This window comes from Terrapene carolina, unplaced genomic scaffold, assembly GCF_002925995.2.
Source record: "Terrapene carolina triunguis isolate 2854851 unplaced genomic scaffold, T_m_triunguis-2.0 Scaffold120, whole genome shotgun sequence".
NCBI lineage: Eukaryota > Metazoa > Chordata > Testudines > Emydidae > Terrapene > Terrapene triunguis.
The window spans coordinates 12,081,289-12,098,282 of record NW_020664471.1 but is presented as its reverse complement, the minus strand read 5'-3'; the positions used below and the strand labels follow the sequence as shown (position 1 = coordinate 12,098,282).

The 16,994-nt window shown below is 44.3% G+C and overlaps 1 protein-coding gene across 1 annotated transcript in view; it reads right to left on the bottom strand.

The window, feature by feature from the left end:
* The window catches only part of PSME4 (proteasome activator subunit 4), a 207,189-nt gene that overhangs the window by 14,510 nt on the left and 175,685 nt on the right, over nucleotides 1-16,994 (bottom strand). The window contains exons 40-41 of the mRNA XM_026652532.2: nucleotides 16,254-16,382; nucleotides 14,274-14,429 (exon numbers count right to left, since the gene is read on the bottom strand). Of these exons, the coding sequence (XP_026508317.1) occupies nucleotides 14,274-14,429; nucleotides 16,254-16,382 (285 nt within the window). The remainder of the gene's footprint in view (nucleotides 1-14,273; nucleotides 14,430-16,253; nucleotides 16,383-16,994) is intronic.

The following is a 16,994-nucleotide window of genomic DNA, read 5'->3' as shown; positions in this document are numbered from 1 at the left end:
TCACGATGGAGGTGCGTCTGGGCTCACTGCACGCCCCCCTACCCCAGTTGAGAACTTCTGTTCTGGGAATAGGAGGGGGATGGCAGACTGAACTTTTGCCTAGGTCGGCAGACTGTCTTGAGCAGTCTTTAAAAATGGACCATGATACTGATCTAGTTTGACCTCCTACATAACACAGGCAGTAGAACTCCAAACGCTAATTCACATATCAAGCCTAATTACCTGTGGTTGAACTAAAATCAGTTGAAAATTACAATTAAGGACTTCAAGGGATAGATAATCTACCACATCCCTTGATAAGATGTTCCAATGGTTCATTGCCCTCACTGAAAAATCTGTGCTGAATTTCCAGGTTTTTTTTTTAAGCTAACTTCAGCTTTCTAGTCACTAGATTTTTTTTTTTAAAATACCTTTGTCTGCTAGATTAAAGAATCCAGATATTTTCTCCTTGTAGGTACTTTGAGACCATGATCAAGTCATGTTTAAGCTTCTCTTCAATAAACTATAGACTGAGGTCCTTTAGCTTCTCATTGTAAGATGTATTTTCCAGACCTCAAATAATTCTTGTAGCTCTTCCCTGAATCCTTTTAAACTTTTCCCAACATCCTTTTTAAGTGTGGACACCAGAAGTGGATATAGTATTTCAGTAGTGGTCTCATCAACGCTACAGGCAATATCACCTCCCTACTTCTACTCTATATTTCTCCAAGGATCCTTCCAAGGATCATGAGCTATGGTATTACACTAGAGTTTATGTTCCTTTGGTCATCTACCATGATACCTAAAAAAGATATGGTGGATGAGGTAATATCTTTTATTGGACCAACTTCTGTTGGTGGAAGGGACAAGCTTTCAAGTTTCACAGAGAGACCATCTCGGGCCTTGTCTGCACTACAGAGTTTTGTCGACGCAAGTTAAGCCGACAATCAAAATGGGTATAATTAAATTGCTTGTGTATGTTCACACTATGCTCCTTCTGTCAGCAGAGTGCATCCACACTTGGTACTGCAGCATCGACAAGGAGAGCAGTGCACGGTCCTACTTGACACCTTTTGCAGCTAGGATTTGTGGGACGGCGGAGTGGATCGTCTCATGATGCAGTTCTTTCTGTCCCAGCATTCATGGGCTTCCGACTGCATTTTGCGGCATTTTTCAATGGCCCGTTTATTGTGCACCCGCCATCTTTGTGTGAAAGGATGGATCCCGCACCACTCTCTACTGTTGTGGTCACTGTTATGAATACACTGAAGATGGTCATGCAGTATATCATAAGCACCCAATCTGAACAGGAATCAGAATTGCCTGACCTGCTGTGTGTCATGGAAAGAACCACCACCAGATTACTTCTGGCATTCACGGAGCAGCTGAACACAGCGGACCGTGGAATGCGCCTTTGTCAGACTAAAAAGTACACTCGTGCTGCCTTTATGGCAGGTTATACCAAAACGAGGAAAACATTCCCATGGTCATAGCAGCCTGCTGATGGTCCATAATATTTGTGAGGCTAAGGGTGAAAAATTTCCCCCGGAATGGAGCAGACAGATACCAGCGCTATTAGAGGGGCACAACTGGGGGCTATTCGAATCAGGGAGGTTTTGAGGCAATATTTTGATAATGAGCCCTAGTAATGTAAGTCTTTCTATACAGCACTCTGCCATGCTTTGTTAACTTGCTGACTTGCATGAAAATTGTGATGATTCCTGACTGGGATTTGTAGTCAGCAAATGATCACCACTATGTATTATTACCAACAGCAACCACCACATGTCGGACACAAATAAAGATTGGTTATCTTTCAGAGAGTTTGTTTTTATTAAATACCAATTAACAACACACATGAAAGGCTTGGTGGGAAGGCAGATAACAATGAAGGGCAGTACAGACTTTCATAGCTGTGTGTAAGTCCAGCTATCATTTTGGAAGCTGACCGATAGGGGTGGCATGAACGGGGTACTGAGATGTTCCAGGAAGTTGCAAGGGAGGAGTTTGGGGAGGACATGGAAAGCAGTTCTGTATCGGCTGAGGTGGGAGGGAAGCATGCATGTGTTCTGCCTGGAGAGTGATTAGGGACTTCAACATCTCTGTTTGCTCCTCCATCACTTTTATCATCCGCTCCTGGTCCTTTACAATGCACTCCTCACTCTCCTTTCTGTCCTGCCTTTCCATTTAAAATTTTTCCTTCAGGGTCTCTCTCCACTCCCTGCGTTCTCTTTTTATGGCTTCTGAGGATTGAAGCACCTCTTGGATCATGTCCTCCCTGCTCCGCCTTGGTCACTTCCTTATCTGGCAGAGGCGCTCTGCCGATTTGTGAATGTCACATCTGTGTATTGTTTCTTGTGCTTCTACAGAAGTATGATTGTTAGTTCACACACACCTCTCTTAACATATCAATCACTTTCTCACTGTCCCTGGGTGGAGAAGAGGTCCTGGCTCACCATGGTACTAGACAACCCTGTCAACTGTCCCATCTTGTCGTCCAACTCGACCCTCTTGTTCACCACTTTGTCCTTAGGGTTGAGTCTGCTGTCCGCTGTCTCCAGCCCCTCCCTCTCCCCCCCCCCCCAGTATCCCCAGGTCTCTTGGCAATGAAGGTGGGGTCGCTGCCGAGGTGACTCCCGCTCCTTATAGAAGCGGCAGGCCTTCGGTGCAGCACCAGAGCGATGGTTTGCCTCCCTTGCCTTCTGGTACACCTGCCTCAGCTACTTTATCTTCACACAGCACTGATGCGTGTCCCGTTCGTAGCTCTTATCCAACAAGCCAAGAGAAATCTGCCCATAGGTATCAAAGTTCCTATGACTGGAGCGGAGCTGGGACTGCACAGCCTCCTCTCCCCACAGTGCCAGCAAATCCAGCAATTCAGGTGTGCTCCAAGCAGGAGAGTATTTGCTTCATGGAGCTGTCCACACCAAGCAAACAGGAAGTGGAATTTCAAAAATTCCCTGGCCTTTAAAGGGGGAGGGGCAGATGCCTATGTACCTGGGTGTAGGGCAGCAGAGTTCGAACTGCTGATGAGAGTGGTCAGGTTAGGCATTGTGGGATATCTTCTGGAGGTCATTTACAGCAACATAACCAAGTGGGGTATCTACACTGGCACTTTGTTGATGTAACTTTGTCGCAAAAAGTTCTACGCCTCTTGTCAAGGTGGTTTTATTTTGTGGGCAAAACAAGAGAGTTTTGTCAGCAGAAGTAGCACTGTAGTGTGCATACCTCCACTGCTTTGACGATAAAACCTGACTTTTGTCAACAGAACTGTGTAGTACAGACAAAGCCTAGGACATGGGTTTTATGGCCCATTACAACAACTTGTAACACACCCTGCTGCCTATGTACCCGCCATTGTCCTGCAACTGCAGAGGTGTTAATTGCCCATTTCATTTTAAGTGGTCATCTACAAAGTGCTTATGCTAAGTCTGTCCCACCTTGCATTTAGCTTGGACATGCTAGATTCCTTTTCCAGACCTGAGGAAGAGCTCTATGAAGCCTGAAAGTTTGTCCCTTCAAGCAACAGAAGTTGGTCCAAAAAAAAGATATTACCTCATCCACCTTGTCTCTCTCATGTCCTGGGACCAACACAGCTACAACAAAACTGCAAACATGAGGGCTGGGCTGAGAACTGTGGAAGTAATTCCTGAGGAACCCATCAGAAATACTAGAAATTTAAAAAGTCCATTAAGAGAGAGGCAAAAGAAGTGGCGGGGAAAACCATAAATTTTAGCATTTTTACTTAAAATAACCTGAAAATCCACTTCAGAACTAAGAACTTGTCTGTCACGTTTTAGCCCAGAACAGAGAGACAAGGTATACAGACTATTAGAAATGAGGTTCTATACTGAAATCACCTTCTCATTAAACATAACACGATGAAAGCAATGCTATGGTAATTACTGAAACATATGGAACTTGCCAATTCTTATTATGAAAAAGCAAGATTACTGCTACAGTAAAGTAAGGTTTCCATGGTAACAACATGATTGCAAGAGATTATTACACAAAATAGCTTTTGCTGATTTCTACCTCAGCAGTTCAAGGACATATGTTTTATCTAATTATTTGCAAATCTATTTAACTATTAAAAGTGAACAGCAATTTTTGTAAATTATGTAAACATGGGATTATGTGATGAATGCTTTGATTAGTAAGGATAAGTTATATAGGCTCACAGCTCTTGTTTTACTGTAATACTATAACATGTAGTGACATCGAAGAGACCTTATGGAGAATGGAGCCAGTGCACTGGGAGCAGAGGGTTAAAGTGCTGTTCTTTAAATACAAGGTGCAATCTCGCACAATTTGAAATATTAATTCTATATTTATGTTTTAAAAATTACTTGCAATTCACCTTTCACAGTTTAGATTTTCATAATAGTGAGACTTTTGACCCCCATTTTAAACAGATTTTACACAAGAGCATCCTCTTGCCCTTCCAGGAAGAGAAACATGTTACATGAAAATGAACTTTTAGTTAGGCATTATGGATAAGTTGTCCTTTGCAAATAAGAGACAGAACGAAGTGGTATTTGGGGATCAGAGGTGAAAGGGCTCAGTTCTGGCTGAAATATTAACATTTCTCATTATGATTCTGCACTGTAAATTATGTATTACACATCACCCATGTGATTTCATAGAACGCTTTTTAATATATCCAATACATTATTGGTATAATGTTAATTTAAAAAGCTTTACTGAGAGGAAGAATTTCACAAATTAGAAGCCCTGCTGATAAACATTGGTGGTTCCCATGAACACTCTTTGTAATGCACCTCACATTCATGCCCACTAGTGCTCTCAAGAGCACACATACATTAAAATCACTATTTGAGTTTGACTTTCTTTGATTTGTGCATCCTGAGCATTAGTAGTTTCCTAGAAGCCAAATTTCTCAACATTTCTAATACACAGAATACTGCTTTGATGGTCAGAATACTTGTGGCCTATCTGTTCTCCTATGAGATGCTATGTTTTCTCAAATCAACATCTGGCTTTTAAGCTGGATGTATTTAAGTTACTTAGGAACTTGAAAAAAAACGGTTACTAACTTTCTGTAACTGTTGTTCTTCAAGATGTGTTGCTCATGTCCATTCCAATGTAGGTGTCTACTCGCTCCGAACACCGCTGCCGGAAAGTTTTCCCCTCAGTGGTTTCAGTTGGGTTGGCTCTGGTGCCCCCTGGAGTCACACCTCATATTGGTGGTATATAGGGTCCCACCGACCTGCTGCCTCCTCAGTTCCTTCTTGCCAGCTAACTCCAACAAAAGGGTGGAGGGGAGGTTTGGAATGGACATGAGCAACACATCTCAAAGAACAGTAGTTACAGAAGGCTAATAACCGTTTTTTCTAGAGTGCTTGCTCATGTCCATTCCAATGTAGATGACTCCCAAGCAGCTGCACCAGTGGAAAGTTTGGAGTTCATTGGCACACTGACTGTAACACTGCTCGGCCGAAACCCACATTGTCTTTAGCTTGCTGGGTGATGGCATAGTGGGATGCAAAAGTGTGGACTGACGACTATGTTGCTGCCCTACAGATGTCCTGAATCAGAACTTGGGCCACGAACGCAGCCGATGATGCTTGAGGCTCTTGTAGAAAGGGCTGTCAGTGGAGGAGCTGGAACCTTTGCTAGGTTGTAGCATGTGCGGATACAGGAAGTGATCTACGATGAGATTCTGTGTGCTGAGACTGGCCGGCCTTTCACTCTGCAATGGCTATAAAGAGCTGAGTGGATTTCCAAAAGGGTTTAATCCTTTCTATGTAAAACGCTAGTGCATGCCTAACATCCAGCACATGGAGTGTCTGTTCCTCCCTGTTAGCATGTGGCTTCTTATAACGAATAGGATAGGAAGATATCCTGGTTACTATGGAATTGTGAGACCACCTTTGGCAGGAAGGCCGCGTGGGGCCACAGCTGCATCTTGTCCTTGAAAAAGACTGTGTATGGTGGTTCTGAAGTAAGGGCTTGGATCTCTGAGACCCTTCTGGCTGAAGTAATGGTGGCCAGGAAGGACACCTTCCAGAACAGATAGAGCAGAGAGCACATTGCCAGCAGTTCAAATGTAGTAGAACCCCTGACCCCCTTAGCTCCGGTGGAACCTCTTCCACTGCTCCCACCTTAGAAGCGACTGCACCTTCTGGGCCAGAAGTGGCTTGTGAGAAGGTCCTTGAAGAGGGACGGGAAGGGAGAGTGGGAAGGAGGTGAACAATTGACTTGAAGGGTATATCCCAGTTCTATCGTGCGTAGCACCCAGAGATTTGAGGTAATGCGGGCCCACGCCTGATAGAAGCACGCCTGTAATCCTAACCAGTCCACAAATATAGAAGAAATCAGATCCACACATTGTCCTGGTACATCCCATCAAAAGTCCTGCTTAGACCCCGCAGATTGTCTCGGGAGGGCGCAGGGGAGGGGGGCACGGGAGGAGGAAGAGGGAGGCAGGCACCGGGGCAGACTAGGACTGGGACAGAGGACTTCTCTTATAGCCTCTACTCCATCTCCTGCTATAGTCTTGTCTCTGCTGTGGTTGGTAGAAGTGGGCTGTCGACTGGGGCTTAGAGTGCTTCCTGGCAGGAGCCGGTATATGCAACCCCAGGGATTTCAGGGTGGCTCTGGAGTCTTTCAGACTATGCAACTTCAAGTCCGTTTGCTCAGAAAAGAGCAACTTGCCTTCAAACGGAAGGTCCTGCACAGTCTGCTGCACCTCACAGGGCAACCCCAAGGATTGAAGCCATGAGCTTCTTCTCATGATCAGAGCTGAAGCCATGGATTGTGCTGAAGAGTCTGCCACATCCAAAGCTGCCTGAAGGTGACTTCCTTGCCACCGATTTCCCCTCTAAATCTAGGGCTGAGAACTCGCCTCATGACTCCTGAGGCAAAAGCTCCTTGAATTTCGCTATTGCACTCCAGGAGTTGAAATCATATTGGCTCAGGAGGGCTTGCTGAGCTGGAGGCCGCCAGTTGAGTACACCTTCCTGCCAAAAAGGTCTAGTTTTTTGGCATCTTTGGCCTTGGGAGTCGGCCCTTGCTGCTCACGCTCATTTACCACTGAAACAACCAACGAGCCCGGTGGGGCATATATGTACAGAAATTCGTACCCTTTGGGAGGGACAAAGTACTTTCTCTCCCTCCTCTTTACAGTAGGTTGGAGGAATGCAGGAGTCTGCCATAAGGCCTTGATGGGGTCCAAAATGGTATCGTTCCAAGGCAGAGCCACCCACGATGGCCCTGAAGCTGCTAAGATGTCTACCAGGGCATGGAAAGATTCAGAGATCTGCTCCACCGGGCTACGCTCCTGAGGAGCTCCTGGTATACCCTGTAGTGGTCCTGGGAAGGCGCCATACTTGTCCCCGGCACTAACTCATTGGGGGAGGAGGAGGAGGATGCCTGTATCGGTAGGGGCCTTGTTCCTTGCCCTCTGCAGTGGCTGGGTCCTGTGGTGCTGGGTTTTGCAGTTCGGTACCAGGCTTGGCACCAATGCTTGGTCCTTGCTCCAAGGTAGGTGGTGTGGGAGCTCTTAACTCTGATACAACAGAGTAGGACCTCAGGGACTGTGGACCCTGGACTGGCTGAAAAGTCCAGAGATTCCAGAATGGCCACTATAATGGCATCTACCACTGCACTGGTGGCCAGGATGTTGGCGGGATACTCTGACTCATCTCAGCCACTGGGTATTGCCGATTGGAGTGGTGTCTGCTCCTGTGGGAGAACGATGCCGGGAGGGAGGTGACTGATGCTGTGACATCATGGCCGGCTTGCTCTTTGATGGCACCTGGGGTCTCGGTGCTGCAGCGGCCCTCGCCTCTGGTGCTGCTAGTGTTAGCTCCCAAATGGTGGGAGATCGTGGTACTGGGACGGACGTTAACTCCCTCACTGTCTCAAATGCCTCCGGTGTGGATGGTAGCGCTAGGGCTGTCGAACTCCGATGACTCACTCTTGGCGGAGAGTCCAAAGGTGCTGGATTCAATGGCGCCCTTCCCGGGCTGGAGTCAACAGTACCTTACGCACCGCTGGTGTCTCCGAATGGCCAGGCACGAGTCGCACTCTGTCAGCATCAATATGCCCTGCAGACCTTGAGGTTGGGGAATGCTCCCAGGCCAGTTTCTCTCTGATTCTTACTTGGCATTGGTGATGGAGAGCAGTGTCGAGAGTCCTGTGCCAGAGTTGTCTTCCTTGGCACTGGAGAGGAGTGTCAATGCTAGGAGTCCCAGCCCATAGTGGAATGGCACTGTATCTCCCTTAGAGACGACAGGGCACTTCATACTGAAGTGAAAGTATTCAGTGTTGGGACAACATGACTCAGCTCCGAAGGGGGACCAAGCGCTGCCTCTATAAGGAGGAACTTGATTCTAGTGTCCCTGTCCTTCTTCATTCTGGGTCTGAAGCTCTTGCAAATCCTACAACTCTCCTGAACATGAACCTCCCCTAGACACTTGAGGCAGCTGGAATGCAAGTCACTAACCAGCATTGGCTTATGGCAAGACACACAAGCTTGAACCACGGGGACCGAGGCATACCCGGTGCCGGGGAAGGGCTAACCCCGCTAAGCGGGGTCCGCTACTAACTAACTGAAACTCAAGATAAAGAACTATTTATATATAATCAACAAAGTCGACTGTGAGAGGTACTTGCAGGAAAAACGCAAGGACAAGCAGCAGTTCCAGCGACTGTCACAGGCAGTAAGAAGGAACTGAGGGTGTGGCCAGGCCCTATATACCAGCGATATGAGGGCGCGACTCCAGGAGGCACCAGAGCTGACAAAATGGATACCACTGAGAGAAAAACTTTCCAGCAGCGGTGCTCGGGGTGAGCATACACCTAATTGGAATGGACATGAGCAAGCACTTGAAGAAGAAAGATTAATTTTGAGTCTGAAAATTCAGTCCTTTGACCAGATTTGACTCAGGCCTGGTCTACAATACAAACTTACGTCGACATAAGCTGTGTTAAGTCGATCTAATAATTTATGTCTACACTACCCAGTCCCTTTCGCCGACCTAAGGGGCCCATAAAATCAACTTCTGTGCTCCACCTCTGTGAGAGGCGTAGTGCTTGATTCGACATCCACACGTCGACATGGAGATAGCGTAGACACTGCGTTGTGTAATTTGAATGAATTGGCTTCCAGGAGTTAAAGCCCCAGGAACTTTTGAATTTTCATTTCCTGTTTGATCAGCATGGAGAGATCGTGTGGAGAGCTCCTGGAGACTCAAGGCCGCAAATGCACTTCAGCATGGAGTACACAGGGGATGGTGGATCTTATTGCTGAGTGGGAAGAAGAGTCTGTGCAGGCAGAGCTCCGATCCAGCAGAAGAAATGCTGACATCTATGCCAAGATTGCGCGGAGCATGGGGGAGAAGGGCTACACCAGGGAAACGCAGCAGTACTGCGTGAAAATAAAGGAGCTTCGACAAGCGTACCAGAAGACAAGGGAGATGAACAGTCATTCTGGTTCTTCCCCACAGACATGCTGCTTTTATGAGGAGCTGCACGCGATTCTCAGCAGCGACGCCATCACTACCCCAAAACGCTCCGTGGATACCTCCCAGGAGCCCCACGCGACCTCAAGCAACAACGAGGAGGACATTGTTGACAGAGAAGTGGAGGAGGAGGAGAATGTGAGGCAGGCAAGTGGAGGATCTATTCCCCCTGATGGCCAAGAATGTTTTTAACCCTGGAGCCCATTCCTTCACGGGACCAAATGGCAGAGCATGATACCAGGGAAGGCAACTCTGGTGACTACACATTGCCAATCAAACTGTAGGGGTTACATGCTATTATTTTTTATGTTTAATCTGAACAAAAAAGTAGGTGTAGTGGGTATCGGTGGCCACTCCAGCTATGCAGAGAGTGCTCTCTGAAAAAGACTGTTTGTGTGCAGGGGGATGGCCCGGGAATCCTCCATGGAGATCTCTAGGAAGCTTTCATGGAGGTACTGTACTCTGCAATCCTTTGCAGAAGGTTTCTGGGAAAGGCTGCCTTATTTCATCCACCACGGTAGGACACTTTCCCACGCCACTCCAGTATTAACTCTGCTGGCATCATTGCAGCACACAGCATTGCAGCATAAGGACCAGGTTTGTACCCAGACGATTGCAGCATCTGCTCCCTTGCCACCTCTGTTAACCTCAGGAAAGTGATATCGCATAAGGTCACCGAGGGGAAATGGGGGAAGTTTTCAATGCTAGCCCTTAAGCGCAAACAATTCAACAAGTAATTCACTATCCCTCCTCCCACCCCCTCGGTGAAATCTGGTTCACACAACAATGCTTTCCCAAATGTGCTGTGGTTGTGGTTGGAAGGGATCACCACGTATTGCAAGCAGCATTGGGGGGAAAAAAGGGTGTATGTGGTGGCTTCCTGTTTGTCTCCCTTCCCCCCGGTGTCGCTTTTGTAAAAAACAAACTATTTGGGGAGCTTTACACTGGTGCCTGTCCGCAAGCACCATCCAGGTTACTAAGGGAAAGGAGACTTTTCTCAAGTTCCACCCTGTGATCCCAAGGATGTGTCACAAAAGCAGCTGCACAAGACCTCTCGCCCATTCCTCATGGCCGTACTCACCATGGCTAGAGCAGCAAACCGACTCTTGCAAGAGCTAGCAGTTGTGATTACATTGTGGCTTGCAGTGAAGTGTACTGAGGGGTATTTTTTTAATAAAAAAAATTAACTTTGCACCAGAAACAATGTATGCATTGTCAATACTACCCTTGTGCTTTGCATTCCTTGCAGCTGAAACCTTGTCCATCGGCGCATCCTCCACACCGTGACAAAGACTTTCCCAGATTACAAGGCAGAAAAAGAAGACTTGGGAGGACATGTTCAATGAGTTAATGGGTGCCTCTGAGAGTGACAAGACGGAGCTCAGAGCATGGACGATTACACTGTCTGAGAACCTGGACATGGACAGGGAGGACAGGAGAGCATGCAGGGAACAAGAGTGTGTCACACAGAAAGAGATGCTGCAGATTAAGGAGGAGCAATCAGACATGTTGAGGTTCAAGAAAGGCAGATGGATGCTAGAGTCCCTATGCTGAACTTGCTGCCATCAGCGCCCAGGTCTACATCCTCCTCCCCAAACCGTCCTAGGAGGCGGGAGGGGTGGGGAGTTCGGTATCCATGGCACTCAACACCAGGGGAGGGTACAAGGATCAGAAGGCGCCCATTCCCACACATTTGATTGTTATTGCAGTGCATCTGTAAGCAAGCTTTCCTTGTTTCTCCCCTCACAGTGTTATCAGCCCTTTTGCCCAGGTTATCTTACTTTTCTTAGCTGTCTCTCTGTGTTTGTGTGCATAATAAAACTTAACGGATTGACGAGAAAAAGCTCTTTCTTCATTCAACACACAGTGGTTGGTGGGGGTGGAGTTTACAGGGGAGAAAATGCAATGGATGGGACAGTCTGGTAAGAAACAACATGGATAAGTGTCACATTATTCTGGCTCATTGCTGAAACTGGTTTTCAAAGCCTCATGGAGATGCAAAGCCCCTCGATGTGCTCTTCTTATTGCCCTGGTGTCTGGCTGCTCAAAATTGGCTGCCAGGCAATCTGCCTCAACCCCCACCCCGGCAGAAACTTTTCTCACTTTGTTTCACAGATATTATGGAGCACTTAGCAGGCAGCAATAACAATGGGGATATTGCTTTCACTGAGGTCTAACCTAGTAAGCAAACAACACCAGTGACCTTTAAATGTCCAAAGGCACATTTGATCACCATTCTGCACGTGCTCAGCCTATGGTTGAATCGGTCCTCATCACTGTCCAGGCTGCCTGTGTACGGCTTTATAAGCCATGGGAGTAAGGAGTAGGCTGGATCTCCCAGGATCACGATTGGCATTTCAACATCACCAATAGTTATTTTGCAGTCTGGAAAGAAAGTCTCTGCTTGCAATTTTCTGAACAGATCTGTGTTCCTAAAGATAAGTGCGTCATGCACCTTTCCCGACTATCCCATGTTGAAGTCGGTGAAACCACCCGTGATCCACCAGCTCTTGTAACACCATTGAGAAGTCCCCCTTTCAGCTTATGTACTCTTTGGGAAGGTGGTCTGGTGCCAACGTAGGGATATGCGTTCTGTCTATCACCCCACCACAGTTAGGGAACCCCATCGTGGAAAAACGATCCACTAAATCCTGCATGTTGCCCAGAGTCACTATCTTTCTTAGCAGAAATCTGTTAATGGCCCTGCAAACTTGGATCACAACAGATCACTCGGTAGATTTATCCACTCCAAATTGATGCCCCACTGACTGGTAGCAGTCTGGCATTGCAAGTTTCCACACAGCTATTGCCATTCGCTTCTCCACTGTCAGAGCAACTCTCATTTTAGTATTGCTGCGCTTCAGGGCTGATGAAAGCTCTTCACACAGTTCCTGGAACGTGGCCTTACACAATCGAAAGTTCTGCAGCCACTGCTCGTCTTCCCATAGCTGCAGAACAATGCAGCCCCACCAGTCAGTGCTTGTTTCCTGGGTCCAGAAATGGCACTCAACCCTATCAAGGTGTTGCGTGACTGTCACCAGCAACTGTGAATTGCTCCGCTCTATGTCTTCCAGCAGGGCTGGTTGCGTGGCATCACACTGCTCCGCGTGGCGGCTCCTATATCGGCTATGTAAATACTGCATGATAAGGCGCAAGGTGTTTGTAATGCTCACAACAACAGCGTACAACTGAGCAGGGTCTATGCTTATCGTGCTATGGCATCCGCGCGGGTAACCCAGGCTTGCGAAAAAGGTTTGGTTTGTTTGCCGCTGATTTCAGGGAGGGACGTAAGTGCATCATGGGAGGCTAATGCCATTGTTCCCATAACCAACTGCGCCAATGTTTTGGTATCATGAGGCATTGCAAGCCCAACCCAAAATTCCACTTAGCTATGTGCACTGTTGGATAGCTACCCACAGTGCAGCGCTCCGTGCGTTGATACAAACCCTGCTAGTGAGGATGCACTCCACCGACACAATGAGCGTAGTGCTGACACGCAAGATCAACTTGCTTACATCAGAGGCTCAATGTCAACTTAACTTTGAAGTGTAGACATGGCCTCAGTCCGACTATACTTCTGGAAAATCCTAGTAACACTGATAATCTCTCAAAGACACAAAACTAAAAATTACTTCAATAGTGGTGATAAATGGAAGATATTTAAAGTGTATTTCTACTCTGAAAATAAACTTTATAAAAAGGCCATTGTGAAGTTATGTTTCTATATTTCAGTGGCTTCCATTTAAAAGTAAAAATTGTTTTTTCTAACGGTCAGTCCTGCAGACTCAACCTAGAATCTGAGTCAGGCTTGGGTTTTTTGTTTTTTAAATTACTCATGCATCACATCAGTAATAACAGTTCTGCAAGACAAATTCTGCCCTCAGATGTGTGCAACTCCATTGTCTTCAAATTATATCTGTGCTACTCTACTGAAGACATTCAGAACTGAGGGCAGAATTTGGTTCTGCAACAGGAACTTACTTCTGATGTATGAGCCTAGACAGAGTCCAGTTCACTTGCTCATAATACTGCAGAGCCAGGATTGCCAACTTAAGTCAAATGTAGTAAAAACTTACTTTTGTCACTATAATCAGCTGATGTGAATGAATACACACAGGTACATCAAGGAGTCCAGTGGCACCTTAAAGACTAACAGATTTATTTGGGCATAAGCTTTCGTAGGTAAAAAGCCTCACTTCTTCAGATGCACGAAAGCTTATGCCCAAATAAATCTTAGTCTTTAAGGTGCCACCGGACTCCTTGTTGTTTTTGTGGATACAGACTAACACGGCTACCCCCTGACACTACACACAGGAACCACCTGCTGAGTAAGAAAGTGTTATTTTTACATACTCAGATTTTAGAGTAGAAATGCATTTTAAATGTGAAGGCTGGGTTTTCTACTCATACCCATGATGTCCTTAGTACTGTAATGATACTATCTCTGTTCCAATTGTATTTAAAACAGGACAGAAATCATTGTGAGGCTTGTGCCATTTTATTATTGCTAATGAAAAGCCTTCTGGAATAATTTTGTTTTCCTGTTGAAAGTAGAATTTTATATAGAATAAAAATGCTAACTTGTATAGACTTGTAATATATATTCAAGAAACTAAACAAATGCATTTTCTAGTACTGCTAAATATGGAAAACTTTCTATTCTTTGTATGAAGTTACACAGTAAGAGGCAAGAAACTAGATATATAAAGATAAATATAAAAAAATTCAGTTCTGCTTCTTTTATTCACATTCAATGTCTTTCACTGAAAGTCAAAATACATGGGAACAGGTATAACTTCATTTTACCTCAAGCTGTTCATCTTCTAAAAGTTTTATAACCAACCATCTTATGTCATTGACTGCTTCTTCATTGTTGAGGAAGATAAAGAGGTTATAAAATACCATAGTTTGGAGGTAGGTCAGTATTGTGTACTTAGCATGCCAAGAACTGCTTCTTGCTGTCTGTAAAGCAACAAAGATTAAACAGTTAGAATTAAAAACAAGGGCATGTAGGCAAGCCATTTGATTTACTCTAAATATTGTCATATACCATTACTTAAACCTTTTGTGCTACTGTAGCAAGTTACTCATAAAAGTTGTTTCCCTCCTTACAGTTAGCTTTGTTTTGTTTATGTTCTTTTAGGCTAAATTTCAAAAGCATCTAAATACTTAATATTTGTAGTACTGGATATATAACTGAGAAACTAAATAGATCACTCCTTCTGATTTATTCATGACCTCAGATACCAGCCTTTTCTAAGTGGCCAAAAAGGTTAGTTATGCTCAACTTTGCATTGCAATTGTCTGTATAGTGGACTTTAACTATGAAAAAAATGCTTGTTACTGATAAAAGATGTAAGCAATGGGTGAAAGTTGAACTAGTACCACCACTTTGACTGCATCCATTGCTGACACCCATTTTCAGCAATGGGTGATTTTTCTAGAGTAGATGAAGGTTGAAAGATTCAAGGAAAAAAATCTATTTGCTCAGTTTTTTTTACTTTGTGCATTTGATAGCACTTTGTATACAATCAGTTTCTCCATTTCTCTGTATAGTCTGTTTTCGTTTTCATTTATGTGGGTCTTTCACAAAGTTATAAGTGGGACAGACATACATTTTAGCAGAAAAATACCATTGTAAAACCACAAAAAATAGGAGGGGGACCCAAGAGAACATGCTGCATTCTGAAACTACATTTCAACTTGTTTTTGAGATAGAACAGATTTCCAGTTGATGACGTCTAAGGCTGCGAGTCTGCCACAGAGGTCCCCAGAGCCCTCCCCCAGCACCAGCAGTGCCCCCAGAGTCCCCCAAGATTAAGTCAGGGGTATATAGTACAAGTCATGGACACGTCACGGGGCCGTGAATTTTTGTTTATTGCCCGTGACCAGTCCATGACTTTTACTAAAAATACCCATGACTAAATCTTAGCCTTAACTATGTCCCTTTCAAAGTGACATTTTTATTTTAAGTCGACTTATTACTAAACCCTTACTTATTTTTATTTCTTAAAATAAATTTTACACCCCATCTGGGTCAAATATTTGACAAGTAAAAAAAATAAAACTGGGAACAGAGCTTTTTTGTGATAGTATTCTGTTAAAAACAAAATGTGAAACATTCATAACATTCATGTGTTTTCCCCTTACAGGATTTATACTCATAGGAACCTAAATGTAAATTTCATATTTTTCTGCTTAAGACAACTATACTTTCAAACACTGGGTATAATTTTTAGTGAACAAACAATCCTTTCTTTATAAAGAGTTCAATGCTTTATTAGTATGTATTTCTGCTTGGCAAAAAACAAACAAACAAACAAACAAGGAAGCTGATACAAAAGCCAATTTACAAAGTTAATTCTGTTCCAGATTATTGTTCCTGATGACCAAACACTAACACGGAATTTATTACAAAGCAAAAGCAGTCAGCAGTCTCATTAGTTCTGCCTTTTTGGCTGGTGTACAGCAAATTACTGTACTGCAATCAAGAGTTTAACTAAGTACTTAAACATTCATCATGATTTTGGTGATATGTATGCCACTTCAATATAGAAATGAACGAATAAAGTAGTTATACTGGCAACAGTATCACTATACAGACTCAAAGAATATAAGCAACAAATCATTTCAAAAACCGCAGAAGACCTTTGTACATGTAGCACTGTCAGGAAATAAGAAATACTTTGTTTCATAATTGTTAACTCAAGTTACCTTGTATGAATAACAAGCGCAACAGGTTTTAAAGTGATGTGCATTCATTTAAACAATGTAGATCAGACTCACTTGTTTTAGCACCTGGAGTACCAAAGGCACTTGTTGAGGATATAGCAATCCCTGAGACATTAGTGATAAACACATCTTAGCATCTCTTTTGAGTTCATCATAGCTATTGTCATTTTCTACTGGTGCAATCTACAAAATAAGAAGAAAACAGGAAGAATTAAATATTTGTTGCTAAAAAAAAAAAAATCCTGAAAGAAAAAGAAAAAAGATTAAAACTTCTTTGCATTAAATTAATATGTTATCCAAGGGGGAAAATATTTGTTTTAATAACTCAGTAGTAAAGATTAAAACTGGGTCAGTCATCAAGGGTCCTATTTACTTCAGTGTGTGTCTAGAAAGTTTAAAATTTCTATATTTTAACATGTACAATTTATCTACCTATAAATGCTCAAGTGGTCTAAATTTGTTAAGTAAGGTAAATAAGTGTCTTTAAGGTGTTAGGCAAAAGTTTGAAAAAATGTTTTTAACATTCCAAGGAAGGATATAAAGTAGATGGCTGTTTAACAGAGAGTTTTCCATACCCAACTAAGTTTCTCTTTCATATCCTCTAAGCCAGTCCAGACACTTGGGTATAATTCCGCCCTGCCAGTAGATAATCACACAAGAACTTTTTGTTCAGGTCACCACCGGTATAAGAAGGGTTTGCTAGCCCACAGAGGTCAGCTGTTCCTGTCTCCAGCAGTAGAGAAGTCCTTGGCGGGTTGATAGAGGAAAGATGAGGAAAAATGGACCTGAGACTAC